We start from the raw sequence: 14,936 nt of genomic DNA, 5'->3' as shown, positions 1-14,936 counted from the left end.
TTTTTTCATAATTATATAAATTTAATAAATTGTTACCATCTCAAAACAATGTTTTAATATATTGCAAGAATAAAGCATCTTCGTTTTTATAACGGTAAATGTAATTGATTTAAGACTGAACACATTTTCTAAATTTGTAGTTTTTTTATTTTTAATTCTTACATTTTTTCTTTTTTTAAAAATAACCTTTTTATTTTCATATTCTTGTTTCTGTATTTGTTCTTCTGAAAGGCGTCTTGTTCACTAGTTGGATAAATCAAGTGGACCAATGTTGGTTTAAACTTAGTATTTTTGATTTAGTTATGCAGAGAGGCCAACTTAAGGACATTTGGTTCGTTTCTAGATGATTCTGATGAGGGTGCAGAAACCATTGTGAACCATCCAGAAACTAACCAAAGGAGCACCAAGTAAAAGAACAGGAAAAAGGGGAAAACAACTGGCAAAAAGCATTGATGTTTTGGCACCAAAATTTGATTGCTGACTCTTTAAATAGCAAACTGATTCTTAAATGAGTGTAGGTGAAAAGACAGTGAAATAAAACTAATAAAAAGACAGCAAAAGCAAATAAGCATCACAATGTCACTACTTGGAAAACTTGTCTGATCAGCACCCAAAAGAAGTCAGACAAAAATATAACTCAAAGCATAATGGCAGTCTGTCAGAAAAGAAAGGAAAAATTGAAATCGCATCATATGACCCCTTTAAATAGAATTTCTCTTTGCATTAAGAATCAACATGTATATTAATCTAAACAAAATATGAAATAAAATGCAAATAAATCTACAGTTGCATAAACCATAATGTTCCATCTATTTTTGTGATCTCTCATTTAACATATGCTCTTGCCATTCTACAATGGATAAAAAAGTTAGAATGTAATAATTTCAGGATTTTGGAGACCCTGTCATGAACTGTTTTCCTCTTAAGCAACCTTTTGTATTCTCCAGTTGACACAGTATTTCATTTGTTTTGTAGTTTTAGTTGTTTTGTTTAAATCTGTTGTACTATATCAGACAAAGAATAATTTGAGTTACATAAAGCTAAACAGTGGTCTATAATGAAAAAACATAATTACATAAAAACAAACATGTTTTAATTTGTCACAAAAAAATCAGGCACAACACCAGATTCATGGTGCCAGATTGAAATAAACCCTAATTCCCTAAAAAAGGTCTTTGACCTTTCTGTAGTCAGTTCTAATGATGATCATGAGAAGCCATCATTTTTTCAGGCTGTTTGCTCTTTATCTGTGCTTATGCTACATGCGTCAATGTAACTGTTCTCCTGATTTTGTTTTCAGACATCAAAGCTTTTGTTGACCAAAATGGAACATGCACAAGTTTAGTTTTTCAAAAAATTAAAACTTTGACAAATATTTTGCAGCCATGAAAATCATTTACTGATAAGCTTACGCAATGTCCCACTAGAGGGCAGAATTAAACTTACTTAGGGCTGCTGGATGACTGAAAATGAAAAATAATTAAATAAAAAATGCTTAAGCTTGTAAACATCAAGCTGCAGTTATGCACTTTTACCATAAAATATCTTAAAAGCATGTCATTTTGAGGTAAGACATCCTGGATCAGCTAAAAAGGCAACTTATTCTGCTATCCAAAAATAACTTATTATCTATGTCTCTTAATATTTTATAACATCTGTATACACAGGTAAACAATTTAGGCAAAATATTATAATAAAAATTACAGAGATAACTGCTATATAGCCTAATGAAATATACCTTTTTTTAAATGCTAGCAAAATGTTGTCATTAACATTTTTTTTACTGCCTGTATAAAATATGGCCTGTATGAAAATTATTTTGAAACTCTCTGACTACAACATTGAGAGTCTATGCTATACAGCTGAGTGCAAAAGGTTCCATTATTCCCCTTGCAAATTCCCTTAAGTGGTACTGTAACAAAAAACTTTTTGTTTTATGAAGTCCTGCTATCTGACATAACATAACATTTCACAGGACAAAATAATAACAGAATTTTGATGAACTGGCCTTTTTATTCAATCTTGGATATAAGTTTGCATTCCCTTGGTTCTTATGATGGTCAGTGTAAAGCTTTATTGATGATAATCAGTAACTGTTTGCATGTTTTGTGAAAGTTATTCATGAGGTTTTTGACTCGCCACCACACACACACACACACACACACACACACACACATATATATATATAATATATATATATATGTGTGTGTGTGTGTGTGTGTGTGTATAGAAGGCATTAACAGTGATTAACAATTACAAATCTAAATGGGGGCCAGGACTGGATGGGGTGCTATAAACAATTCAAGCTCATTTGATTAAGTGGAGAGAAAACACTCCCTAGAGTGTGAATGTCCTCACTCTTTTTGTTCAGTCCCGCACTTATGAGAATTCTATGGCTATATATAAGATTTCTGCTAGTGACGTCATACAGAGTTCTAAAGAATGTGTTTGGAATATAGCCTTTGATCCTAATTATATCATGCTGCCATCTCAATGAAAGTGACTGGATTAATTTGTTGTAATGATATCAGCTGCAGGAATCATATAAAGCTTGAGTCTCTACAAGACTGCAAAATTAAAACTTGTGATGAAAATGATGAAATAAATCAACTTAATAGAAGCTACTTATAAACAGATCACAGAAGAATCACACACATCATTTGTGTTGAGTTAGTGACATTAATGAATGTGTGTGTTCAGTAGCTAACAAACTGCTAATGGAGGGCTGCTGGGATGACTTGTTTTTTTGTTTTGTTTAGTTTTTTTGTTGAGGGAACAAGGGTGATGCCAACTTCCAGCTTGGCCAGCAAAAATATATAGCCTAATCAGTTTTTATATAAACAGGGATCCATGTGCACTTAATCTTTAATGTATTTCCACAACTCCTGCCCAGTATATACATATATAATAAACATGTTGTAGATTTTTTTAGTATTAATAATTAAATTGCCTATAGTGGCAGTGTTTTTTAAGATTCCATAAAAAACCTGATCATAAGTTTTGTCGTCCTTGAGCAGTGAACACACGCTCGTAGTCACTGCGCTATAAATCACACAAAACCTAAGGACTTCTTCTCACTGACTTCTGTCAACTTCATTGGCTAAATAAACGAGATGTTGGGATGGATATGGCAGATGGTTAACTAACCCTTTCGTGTCCCAGACGCACTGCTTTGGTGGCGATGCTTTGCAGTTTGCACTGGAGGTGTCCTGCATCATTCATCTGTTCAATCAAATCGTAAGTAGCATTACAAAGCGTCATGTATCACCAGCATGTTTATTGAGATTGCTGACCTTGAAACACGGTGCGGTGATTCTTAATTCTTGATCTTAATAATAATGGAGGTGTAGTTTAAAGAAATAGTCAAGATTGTCAGCGCTGTAAGGATAAAAATGAACCCTTACGATATTATTTTCATCAGAGTTTCAGCAGAATCAGCTGTCAATAATCAGTGTATCGTATACACTTAGTTAATCCATCATTTGTTGACATATTCCATGGATCAGTGCGTGAAGGTTGATGGGTGGATAGTTATTGTTGAAATCGCCGTGAAAACGGCATAAACATAGTAAAGGATGAATTAAGTAATCGACATGAGGATTATGTGCTTTGTATGAAGAAAACACCTTCGTTTGTCAATATATATTCGCCTTAAAGACGATAGATTGCGATGTTTACATGCTCCTGTCGCCGTTACGCATTTCCTGGTTCTGAATGTCCCGGATGTACAGATGACATAATGCTGATTTTGAAGTTGTTACAATGGAGGCATTTTAAGATCCATAGTGTGCCATCTGAAATATTGTTATTGGTGCATAAAGTGGCCACAAAAAGAATTCTTAAAATGTATAAAAATGTATGTCTTTTGCACTAAAACAAAATAGCCTATAAAACCAAGTGGCATTGCAACAGTCAGGCTCTGGAAGTAAAATTCCCATTCATTTTCTTCATAGGGGAACTGATATTGAAGACAGGCCTAATGTGAGCTACAAAGTCGTTAATCGATGCTATTGTTGAAGCCATCAGCCTGCATTATATCAATTTATTTTCTAAATAAACGTGTTCAACATTGAAGTCCCTGGTGAAAAACTGCATTACTCATGATTCTGCAGATCAGAGAAAAAAATGTGGGTGAATTCAAGATCTAGTGATCACAAACAGAAATCACTTAATTGAAGTGACCATCGCATGTTCCCTTTGCTAACGGAGTTCTGGAAGGGCCCTTTGTAAAGGGATTCAGTTGTCCACTTTCGTTTGGAACGTCCCTATAAATGGCATTCCTTCCCAAAGTGCCCATCAAGGGCACAAAAAGCTATTTTGAATTCACCCTTAGAGTTAAATGAAGCACTGCAAATGCTCAAATTGCTTAAATATGTGTCGCTATCTCTAGCTCACATCAGACTGGCAGTTGGAGGGGAATGGTTAATGGAAATTAGTGTGCTTCAACCTTTAATGGATTGTTAGGCCTAAGTAAAGAAAGTGTTTACTTTGTATTGACATACTAACAATTTTAACTTTATTGTAAACAGGTGCTGTAACCCGCCAACATCCAGGAGCCTTCCATGGATAGATCCACACTTACCCAACAGGTGGAGAGCGTTGAGCGTAATGTAGCATTTTTGCAGCAGGAACACCAGATCCTCCTTAGCGGTCTACGGCTAGATATCCGCAACCTGAAGAAACGATGCAATGGTCTGTCACTCATCCTCATTCCATAGATTCTCCATTCTGAACTCAAATATAGAAATACCTAATACAGGACTTTGCACTTAATTAACTATGATTTCATAAGAAAGCAAAGTTTTGTCAATGAAACAGTCTATATGAAGTCAAAATAAGTCGATTTTATTTGTATAGTGATTTTCACATATTTTCACATTATTTTAAAGCAGCTTTACATTGAATATTTACCTAATCACCTAAAAATGAAAAAATTATTTTTACTTACCTTTCTACAGTACATTTTGAATGTATATATTTTTTAAATTTTCATTCATTAGGACAGAAGGGAAAATGTAATGTATGCTTAATTCAGACTTTGCATTTCAAATGAAAACCTCTTCATCCATCAAACTGACTAAAACAGTGGTCTGTGAAGTTAAGAAAAAAAAAAATTACAATTTTTTTTTAAGAAACATATTTTTCAGCGCAGTCAAAGCTAATATATATTACTAAAATATGTTGAAATATTATCTTGAACATTTTTAGTGCAATGACAATATAAAAGCCAATTATTTAATTTTGGGAACAGTTGTTTTTTTTGGGGTTTTTTGTACATAGAAAATATATAGCTGCATTTATATATTATAGGAAGGGGTCCCTCGCAACAGGATTGTCACATTTGGGGGTCTTTAGCATCAGAAACCCTTTGCCTAAAAGATACTTTCATGGCACTCTCATGTCTGTTAACTCCTCTCTATGTGTATATCATTACAGAGCTGAGTTGTGAACTAAGTGAAAGACCACCAGTAAGAAGCCGAGAAGGTGAGTATCAGATATCACAAGATTCCAGTCATTCCCACATGTTCCCTCAACTACATGTTTTTACAGATATCGAACTGGAGGAAGAGCTTCTGCAGGCACGATTACTAGAGACAGAGCAGCATCTGGCTGAGCAGGAAAGCACGCTGGTGGAGCTGCGGGCGGAGCTACGGAAAAAGGGGGCACTTGCGAGCGCACTGCAGGTTCGACTTCGAGATGAAGAGCGGCGATTCCTAGAGGAGCTAAAACGACGCAGTCATAAGATTACAACGTTGAGTCGTGACCTCCGCAAGCAGACTGACCTGGCCGCTCAGCTGTCCTTCCAACTGCATTCAGCACAATTTCGATTGTATCACCAGGCAGAAGACTACGAGGAAGAGGATGAAGAAGAAGAGGATGAAGGAGGCACCATGCAGGTAGGAGGCACTACTGCTGGATTTACTCATAATCTGAGGCATGAATCAGTCTTATTCTTTTACCTTTACACAGGAATCAGAATGGACTGCAAAATCTCCAGTAACGGCGGAAAGTCCACGTCAAAGCCGAGCTTCAGGAAGGGTGCGGAGATCAGAAAGAGTGAGGGAATGCGTGCCCCGCGAAAGGGTGCTTGGGCCCCAAGAGGCGCGCCCCATGCCTGACCCCGCCCTTTTCCTTTATCCTTTCAAACATAGGCTCCTCCCCTTGCACAGGTCACTTGGAGGTCACTGGAGAGAAGGTGGCCTTTCAAGGATGCCAGAAGCTCGAATAGGTAGATTCAGAGAACGACCACTGAGGGAGGAAATTGGACCAGAGACAACTGAGTTATAAAGGGCAACAGTGCCCTTGGTTCTGGAGGGATTTTTCCAATTCATTTTTCCTATAGTTTTTTAAAGGTGCTGTATGCTATTTTTTTCACTGTACTAAAGCGTAAAAATACCATAATATGTTTGCAGGTATGTAGGAAACATGCTAAGTTCACGTACTTGTTCCTCCAAAAAACAAAGCTACAGCCAGTTATTCTGCTTTGAAATGTGTGTTCCGTGTCGGAATGTCTGTTTTTATTTTGTTCTGTGTGATTCCGCCCACTGCTAATTTACCCAATAGTATTTAGACACACTGGGTTGCCAGTTAGCGGAAAACTTAGCAGTATTGCAGCCATGGAAGCGAGCAAACAAACTGGGTCAGAGATCACAGATTCTACCCGACCTAAAAAGCCTCGGCATCCAAGCTCTATGAACAGAGGCTTATTAAAACATAGATAAGTCAACTCATCAATTTACAGTGTAAGGATCATTTCCCTCCATTATCAATTGTGCTCATTCCTGTTTCGTGTCCTCAATCTGGCAACCTGCAATCTTTTGAATTTGGACCGCAGTACCCATGTCAACTGCTAGCTGTCAATATCACATACTGCACCTTTAAAAAGTCTTTGTTTAAGAGATATAATAAGCCATGAGCCAAACCAACCAACTTTGAGGTGAATCACAAACATTACAAAATTAGATTTTAAGCAAAGAAAGTGTTTGAAAATCAGATAAACACAATGATACAAAAGTGAAAGAAATGTATTCTCATGAAGCATTGCAAATGTCATAATCAAAATTAAAAATTATGTAGAAAACTCACTCTGCATCATTCACAGTACTTCTTGGGAGTGGGCTTGTCGCAATTCTGATTGGTGGACTCTGATTCTCTAAATGTTGACTCGTGGGTAATGTAGTTTTTCACCAGGAATTCTGAAATTATAAATTATAATTAGAAAACAAGTTTAAATAATGTGGGCTGGTGGCTTCGATGGCTCGATTAGCAACCTCATAGCTTAAAGTAGGTCTGTCTTTAAAGGTTTTTATGTTATTGTTGAAAATCCATTCCCCTATGGAGAAAGTGAATGGGATTTTGACTTCCAGAACCTGATTGTTGCATTCTAGAAACTTCCTGGCTTGAATGATTCAAAGTTGTAAGGAAAGTTACAGAGTAACTCTGAGTTACAAAGCACCTGAAACCTACATAGTGATGTCCCTTTTTGAAATGTGTCTTCTTTGTAGAACCTAGAACACTCTATAAACGAGTTTTCACTTTCCATGCAGTCATCATTTGTGTCAATTAAGTGAATTATTCTTATCACATTAGACACACTTTAGAAGAACAGGGAGGGCAGATGCAGGCAAACAGGTGTATTATATTGCTTTTGTGTTTTTGGTCTCTCTGTCTCTATTGGAAAAGAGCTTTATGATGTATTGAAATATATATGAAGTGAAACATGGTTTATTTATTAAATACTACAAAAATTGTTTGTATTTGTTGTTCTTGTTCTGTTTATTTACATATTTATTATAATTATAAAGTTCCCTGAAAGTATGTTCACTGATTTTTGAGGACTGGGACAAAAAAGGCTACAAAACTGAAAATGAAAAAAATAAATACACAGTATAAATGTATCAATGAATCTTGAATTTCAATGAACCAATGAATTTTTCTAAAAGTTTTGTTTCACTTTTGTTTCTTTATGAAGTTTGACATGCTGAATATGAAAATCACATTACTTTCTGTGGATCATTAACAGTGTTCATATATATATATATATATATATATATATGTGTGTGTGTGTGTGTGTGTGTGTTGACAACTTGCTAATCTGTTATTACTCATGCATAAAAATTACATAGTACATGCATAATACTGAGATAACAAATTAGCAAACAGTTACCAAAAATGAATCCAAAACGTCAGAAGTGTACGTTGGATGCTTTTTGTCTTTTATGACTGGTCCCAAAATGTTCTGGAATGTTCCAGAAAGCACTAGAATAAAAAAAAAATGTTAAAGAAACTTCTAGAATGTTCTGATCATGTCAAAAGCAAAATATCTTTTAAAATTTGTAAAAACAAAAATGTCTGTTCTAAACCAATGTTTCATAATTAATAATAGAAGTTCTAAAACTTACCTGACCAAATTATTGACCAAATATTATTTACCAAAAATGTATTACATTCATGTATCAAATGCAGCAGCCATTTTGCTTTTTATGGGGCTGTATTACAGAAACCTCAGTCTTAATTCTTGACTTAAGATTTGAAGAATTTAGTGAATTTGGTTACTAAACAGATAACAGGATAAGAAATACTTACAATTGGCCATTATATAAAATTCCCAAACATGTTTACAGGTTTTACAGAATTGACACATCAAGGTTAGATTGTATAAACATAATTAGCCTACTCTAAATTATAAAAATGTATCAAACTCAAGAGTCCTGTGTGATGTTATAGCGCTGGGTGGAAGGAGGGCCTTAGTAGGCTATGAAAGACTGACTGTGATATTGCCTGATAGTATTTTATATAGTTTAGTAATAATGTTTATTTTAAAGAAACATGGTATAATATATTTTTGATAAAATAAAGGGAAAAAGTGACAAACATTCTAATCAAATGTATCTATTTCAAAACGAAAAACCGCTCAACCTGTGGCCGCTTCTCTATTTTGTACGTTTTTCATAGACATTAAAGGACAATTCAACTATATTTCTTGTGTACAATTCAAAATACTGCAATATCAGTCACCTAGCGAACGAGTTTAGCGACCTCGAGCATATTAAGATAAAATATACTTTTTCGTTCTTTGGAATTTACATGTTAATACGTATATATTTATTTTGGTTCCTATAAAATTAAAACATATTATTAATTCCATAAGATATCTATAATAAACGGCCGTGTATATCGTATTGTCATTCGAATCGAAAAGGACAGATTAGCGACAGTTAGTAGCATACGCGCATGCGCAGCGAGTAAAGGTGAGATTCTAACGCAAAAAAGGTTGCGTGGGAGAAGACAAACAAGTAGAAGATCGATAAGCGTACAACAAAAACAATGCGTACTACTTCTGCTCGTTTAGTATTCTTAAGGTTCTCTGTTCCTTCCACTTCTCCGACTATTGTAGCTTTTCCAAACAGGTCCTGCACATTCCGCCGGTGCTGCAGCACTATGTCATAGCGACCGCTCGAGCCAGCAGCGGATTCAGAGCGGACAGCAGAGAGCTGCATCACCGAGCAATGCACTCCACAAGCGCGCAGCTCATATAGAAGACTCCTGAACGAATGTGTGATCTGGCATGGATTCAAGAAGGCATGTCATGTGCTTTTTTGTTTAGTGAAACTGAAGAAATGAGTAGCGATTTCTCTGGAAGAGGAATGGGATGCGGGGAACTCCACCGCGACGCCTCCCTCCGGGAATAGAAAATGTGTGGGGGGAGATGGAGGGGTTCATGAGGCAGAGGAAGAGACACTATAGAATTGTGTTGCGTTTTATGGAGAGAGGGACACCTCTGCTTGGGACAAGCTATTCTGCTTACCTGTGATTCTATAGAGATTTATGGGGCAGATGGACAGCGGGCACATGTATGAAGGAATATAACTGTGAGAAGATGCTTGCATGTTTAATATTACTTATTAATCCATTAGTTTCAGTTACATAGTAGCGGGCACATGTATGAAGGAATATAACTGTGAGAAGATGCTTGCGTGTTTAATATTACTTATTAATCCATTAGTTTCAGTTACATAGTAAAAAAAAATGTGTATTTTTAAATCAGCCATTTTATTTTAATCTATGCAATGTTTCTGATCTTCTGCTGTTAACTTTTATTTAGGTACAAAAAATTTATAGGAGATACTATAACCCAGTCAGTCAATTCATCTATGCATAAATCATCCTTTCGGTCATTTCTGGCATGCAAAAAAATTGAATGTCTTTACTGTATTTGCTGTCTAGAACATGTTTAAGCTATTGCAGAGTTGCCAGATGCCAGACTTGGTAATTGGGTATGTCAACTGTCTGTCAGGCTTGTCTTAAAGATTTACCAACAAAGCAAGGTTTTTCTAGCAGCCAAGGTCATTTTAAAACCAAATGAGCTCTTATTAGCTGACTCACAGCTTCTTGGGCTAAAAGAAAATTACAGTTCTTTTGCTCTTGTGTAAACAAATGGACAATATGGGGAACATACTTTACTGTTGCCGTAAGGTGTCCGAGTTTGTTAATGCCAAGGGAGTTGAGGAGCAGTCTCTGCTGCTATCCCGGGAGAATAGTGATATAGAAAGTCTTTCTCCTTCAAGAAGCTCAGCTGACCTACTGGCCTCTCCTGTTCTGGACCAAGATCATCTCCTGTTCCCAGACATCATACTTAGCAGCAACCTTCGCGTCAGAGGGAACTCGATTCAGCCTTTGGAGCTCTTGTTGGCAACGAGGGGGGAAGCACAAGATGTCAGAAGGGACGAAGGAGTTTATGAAAGCAATCTACGAAATGGAGGAGAGAGAAATAGAGAGCTGGTGGGGCCGCCAAGCACAAACATTACAGGCATAAATCAATTATGCTCCGCAGAGGATGAATGGCCCCTTCTGTCGTCCCTGTACCAGATACCTGCTGCTCAAAACCGAATATGCACTCATGGACTGGAAGCAGACACTTGTAAATCTCATGGGATGGGACTATTTGCAGATATTACGGTAAGTCAAAATTCATTTTCTGGTCATGTTAGCATTCCTGTGCTTGCTGCATCTTCACTGGATGCCTCACAAAGTGACATTGACGTCAGTCAGAGAGAAGACGGTTGGACTCAAACAGAGCAGTTCATTGAACGTGAAGAACCTAAGGAGCAATTAAGAGTAAATGTAATACACACCGAAAAGAAACAGGTCAAGAAACTACTGAATGAACCAAACAGTGCGGCACAAACACCTCTTGATGCGATGAAGATGCAACCTGCGTATGGCATTACAAGTGAATGTCCTTTGCATCAGAAGACGCAAAGGGAAGCACAAACCTTGGAACTCCTAGCACAACCGGATGACTTTGAAGACTCGCAAAGACCAGACCCAGAGCAAAATGCACAGAAGTATGAGACACTAGAGATGGAAATTATAAAGAGAGAGCATGCTAATGAGAATGCTACTACAACTGCAGAACTTCTTCTTTGTATGGAGAAGAAAATTTCTCATGTAGAGCTACCAGACATTACTGACATGAGCTCTGGGCTGATGGCGCATGAGTTAGGGGAGATTGAGCAAAGCCTGTCACAGATGGACCAGGATTTGATGTGGAAAAAGAAGGAAGTAGAACAGATGCAGTGGGACCTGGAAGCACTAAAGCAGAGCACAGAGTTATCACTGCGGGATTCTGAGCAGACAACCCTCGCTGTGACACAGGTAGAACAAAGAAAGGATCAGACTGAACGCTTCACACTTTTTGTGGTTGATAAACTGTTCCTGGCCACTCCGAACATTTCAGGTGTGTATTCTGTCTAGGGGTGCACAGTATATACGTAGCAATATAAATTTTTTTTTTAATTATCAGTATTGGAAATATTGGATATTTAATAGTGCATGCTCATTTTCCCTATTTTTACATTAAGACTTCTTTAATGCTCACAGCTCACTTAAGGTTAATCTTTAATAACATTTTTGAGTATTAATATTAATTAATTGAATATTATAAAATGGATAGTTCCGGTCCTTGATTCTGATTGGCTGAGCCAAGTTCGAAGCTGTTGTAAATTACTCTACAAACATACACCTTTGTTTACATTTGTGTGTTGCTCGGCAACCACTTCGTTGGAACCACAACCGTTTCTGAGGTTCTACATTGTTTGGCTGAAGAATAATGTTTTTATTAATATCATTACACTTTATTTGCTCTGTTTTATTTTGTGAAACCTTACTACGTATATGGAATAACCGTTTTATAAAAGCAATAAGCCCCGTGAAGCCGTGGTTTACAGTGAATTTATAACAGCTAAGGGGGTTGTAACAACGCCCCTTAGCTGTTATAAATTCACTGTAAACCACGGTTTCTTGGGGCTTATTGCTTTATTAATATTAATTGAATAACAATGTAATCGTTAGCAAATTTCAGTTTTCATTCTGTACAATATGGTGTTGTTATGCCAGCATTTAAAACAGTTAATTTTAGTGTTTAATATTTTAATTATTTTGTTGTTGTTGTTGTTTTTAGAAGCAAATGGCATATAATTGTATTATTGGTCAGCCATTACAGGAAAATAATTATTGGCTAAACAATAATAAAATCTAAACAAATATATAACAGGTCTTTTAGGTATTTGTATTGTAGTGCTGATAAAAATTTGTGAAGGTTTCAAGGTAGGCCTTAGTTCATCCCAAACCTTTCATAACTCTTTTGTAATCTACTTGTGATTTGTATTCTTCTCTTTTCCAAAACACTAGCACCCAGCCCTGACGCCATGTCCAGTGGCCATGTGCTAGACACCCCAGCAGACAACTTGACAGAACAAGTTGAGGGCGACAGCAAAAGACAAGAGCTTCCTGCTGTTCCGGACATGGACCCATCTGAGGATACAGGGTTCACAGTCAAGATCCAGGCTCCTGGAATAGAACCCACTGACTTCCAGGTAAAGGCTTGTCACTTACAGGAATTCAAACAAAGCTGCTTTCTACTGTATGTGTGGATATAAATATAGCTGATATTTATCTGTCTATCTATCTGTCTGTTTATATTGGGCTCAAGGTGTCACCTTTAGCGATGGTGCAGGAAATTAAGCAAGTGTTGATGGACCGGGAGGAGACCTGTCGTCGTACCTGCTTCTCCCTGCAGCTTAATGGAGTAACTCTTGACAACTTTACCCACCTTAGATCTATACCAGGTCTTCAGGAGGGCTCCATTCTGAGGGTTGTGGAAGGTAAGGCCATGACATTTACCTGATTAAGGGCCAAATTTACTAAACAGTGCAAACTAGCATAAGATGCAGCCAACTCAGGGGGCTGTTAAAGTCACCCAAAAATGAAAATTCTGTCATTAATTACTCACCCTCATGTCGTTCCAAACCCGTAAGACCTTTGTTCATCTTCGGAACACAAATTAAGATATTTTTGATGAAATCCAAGAGCTTTCTGAGTCTGACTTTATTTTTGTTTTCTTTGTGGCATTTCTTAAATAATGCCGCAAATACTAGTAAATTGACTAGTGCAAACTTTAGTAAAATACTTGACGGTAGCCATAGACTTCTGTATTATGGAAAAATACTGTGGAATTCACAGGCTACCGTCAACTGTTTGGTTACCAACATTCTTCAAGATATCCTCTTTTGTGTTCAACAGAAGAAAGCAATTCATACAGGTTTGCAACAAGTGGAGAGTGAATAAATGAAGTCAGAATTTTCATTTTTGGGTGAACTATCCCTTTAAATACTCTCCGACCACAAATTTTGTGTGAAAGGGAAATTCCTACAAATGCATACATACACTAAGGTCAGCCACAAAAATAACTGTCCAAATCTTTTCATCACTAAATTCTGGCAGTAGTTTTTTAATGCCAAACGAGGGTTTGCATTGGTGCAAACTTAACAGTTTGGCCCTAAATCAGATTCACATCATCATAGTTGACCAAGTAAGCTATAACTGGAAACTTCACCTAAAAGTAAAATGGTTGAATCTAAAATTTTAGGCATACATATAATTAGCACCATTAACTGCCTCAAATTTCTGTTCTTGCTCCCCTTTTAAATATGACCAAGAGCCGTACACTGTTCGAGAAGTGCATATCCATTTACGCCACATCAGAGAACTTTTAAAGAGCCTGGACCTTACTGATGGCTATAATGGAGTGGAGGGCAGCTCACCATCCTTTCTCAGTTGTGTCACAGAAGAATGTCTGGAAGGTAAGATACCAGTCTTAGGATAAGTAGATACCAGGCGTAAAAGTTTGGTTAAAATAAACGTATACAGTAGATCTATATAGTAGACCTATAAATGAATAACCAGAGTTTATAAAATATTGGAGCTTGTTGGGGTAATATTTGAATGCGAATATAAAAATATTATGAATGCGGGTGAGGAATCCCCAAATGTGATTAAAGATGGATCGGATCAGCTAACATTGCTACTAACAGGCGCTCAAGGTCGAGCAGACAGCGGCATTCAGCTCAGGGCGCAGCCGAGCCCAGGACTCTGATAGTGGGTGACTCTATTATCAGAAACATCAGTAGCAGAAATACAACAACATATTGCCTTCCGCAAGCAACCGTTTCTGATGTAAACAAGGAACTTCGGAAAATTCTAATGAAGCACAAAACTCTCCCAGCAAGAGGAACTAATATGTTTTCACGTTTGCTTGGGCTGAACACATGGCTACAAAGAATCTGCAGCTTAAAAGGAGTCAATTTCATCGACAACTTCAATCTTTTCTGGGGCCATAGACAACTGTTTAAACTGGATGGCTTCCACCCAAACAAACTTGGTGCAAGAGTGCTAAAGGACAATATCTACTTCTCCCTCAATCATCCTTCAGTATTGTGTGCCAAACTATTCAACCAGAATGGCACACACACACCTGGACAGAGTATGAGTGATGACAGGACTTCATATCAGCTTCCGAGTCATCATGTGGTTGACACATCCCACAAGGACACTGATAACACCACGCAGCCACAACAAGCACTGCTCATGGAAAC

The 14,936-nt window shown here is 37.1% G+C and overlaps 2 protein-coding genes across 5 annotated transcripts in view; both read left to right on the top strand.

Moving 5' to 3' along the window:
* The first annotated feature begins 3,001 nt into the window (after window positions 1-3,001).
* Window positions 3,002-7,757, top strand: LOC107675210 (coiled-coil domain-containing protein 92-like). 2 transcript variants are annotated; one of them, XM_016469478.1, is made up of 6 exons: window positions 3,002-3,237; window positions 4,530-4,692; window positions 5,437-5,484; window positions 5,551-5,897; window positions 5,971-6,181; window positions 6,221-7,757. In XM_016469478.1, the coding sequence occupies exons 2-6, from the start codon at window positions 4,563-4,565 to the stop codon at window positions 6,286-6,288; spliced, it is 804 nt and encodes a 267-aa protein (XP_016324964.1). In that variant the 5' UTR covers window positions 3,002-3,237; window positions 4,530-4,562; the 3' UTR covers window positions 6,289-7,757. The 2 variants fall into 2 exon arrangements, with proteins under 2 accessions (XP_016324964.1, XP_016324963.1); XM_016469477.1 differs by having other exon boundaries at window positions 5,971-7,757.
* Window positions 7,758-10,436: 2,679 nt separating this feature from the next.
* LOC107675212 (clustered mitochondria protein homolog) overlaps window positions 10,437-14,936 on the top strand; it is an 18,879-nt gene continuing 14,379 nt past the window's right edge. For 2 of the 3 annotated variants that reach the window (XM_016469479.1, XM_016469481.1), the window contains exons 1-4: window positions 10,437-11,740; window positions 12,694-12,878; window positions 12,995-13,166; window positions 14,001-14,144. In XM_016469479.1, the coding sequence (XP_016324965.1) occupies window positions 10,438-11,740; window positions 12,694-12,878; window positions 12,995-13,166; window positions 14,001-14,144 (1,804 nt within the window). In that variant the 5' untranslated portion in view covers window position 10,437. The remainder of the gene's footprint in view (window positions 11,741-12,693; window positions 12,879-12,994; window positions 13,167-14,000; window positions 14,145-14,936) is intronic. The other variant, XM_016469480.1, reaches the window with a different exon arrangement.

Source organism: Sinocyclocheilus anshuiensis, unplaced genomic scaffold (genome assembly GCF_001515605.1).
Source record: "Sinocyclocheilus anshuiensis isolate Anshui unplaced genomic scaffold, SAMN03320099.WGS_v1.1 scaffold1487, whole genome shotgun sequence".
Taxonomy (NCBI): Eukaryota; Metazoa; Chordata; class Actinopteri; order Cypriniformes; family Cyprinidae; genus Sinocyclocheilus; species Sinocyclocheilus anshuiensis.
The sequence above is the reverse complement of the archived record's forward strand: the minus strand, read 5'-3'. Positions and strand labels throughout refer to the sequence as shown.

Bases quoted from the DNA above. Each gene is read 5' to 3' on its own strand.
- LOC107675210 (XM_016469477.1), top strand. From the start codon at position 4,563: ATGGATAGATCCACACTTACCCAACAGGTGGAGAGCGTTGAGCGTAAT. The intron at 4,693-5,436 runs GTCTGTCACTCA...ATATCATTACAG, and splicing joins CCTGAAGAAACGATGCAATG to AGCTGAGTTGTGAACTAAGT. The intron at 5,898-5,970 runs GTAGGAGGCACT...ACCTTTACACAG, and splicing joins ATGAAGGAGGCACCATGCAG to GAATCAGAATGGACTGCAAA.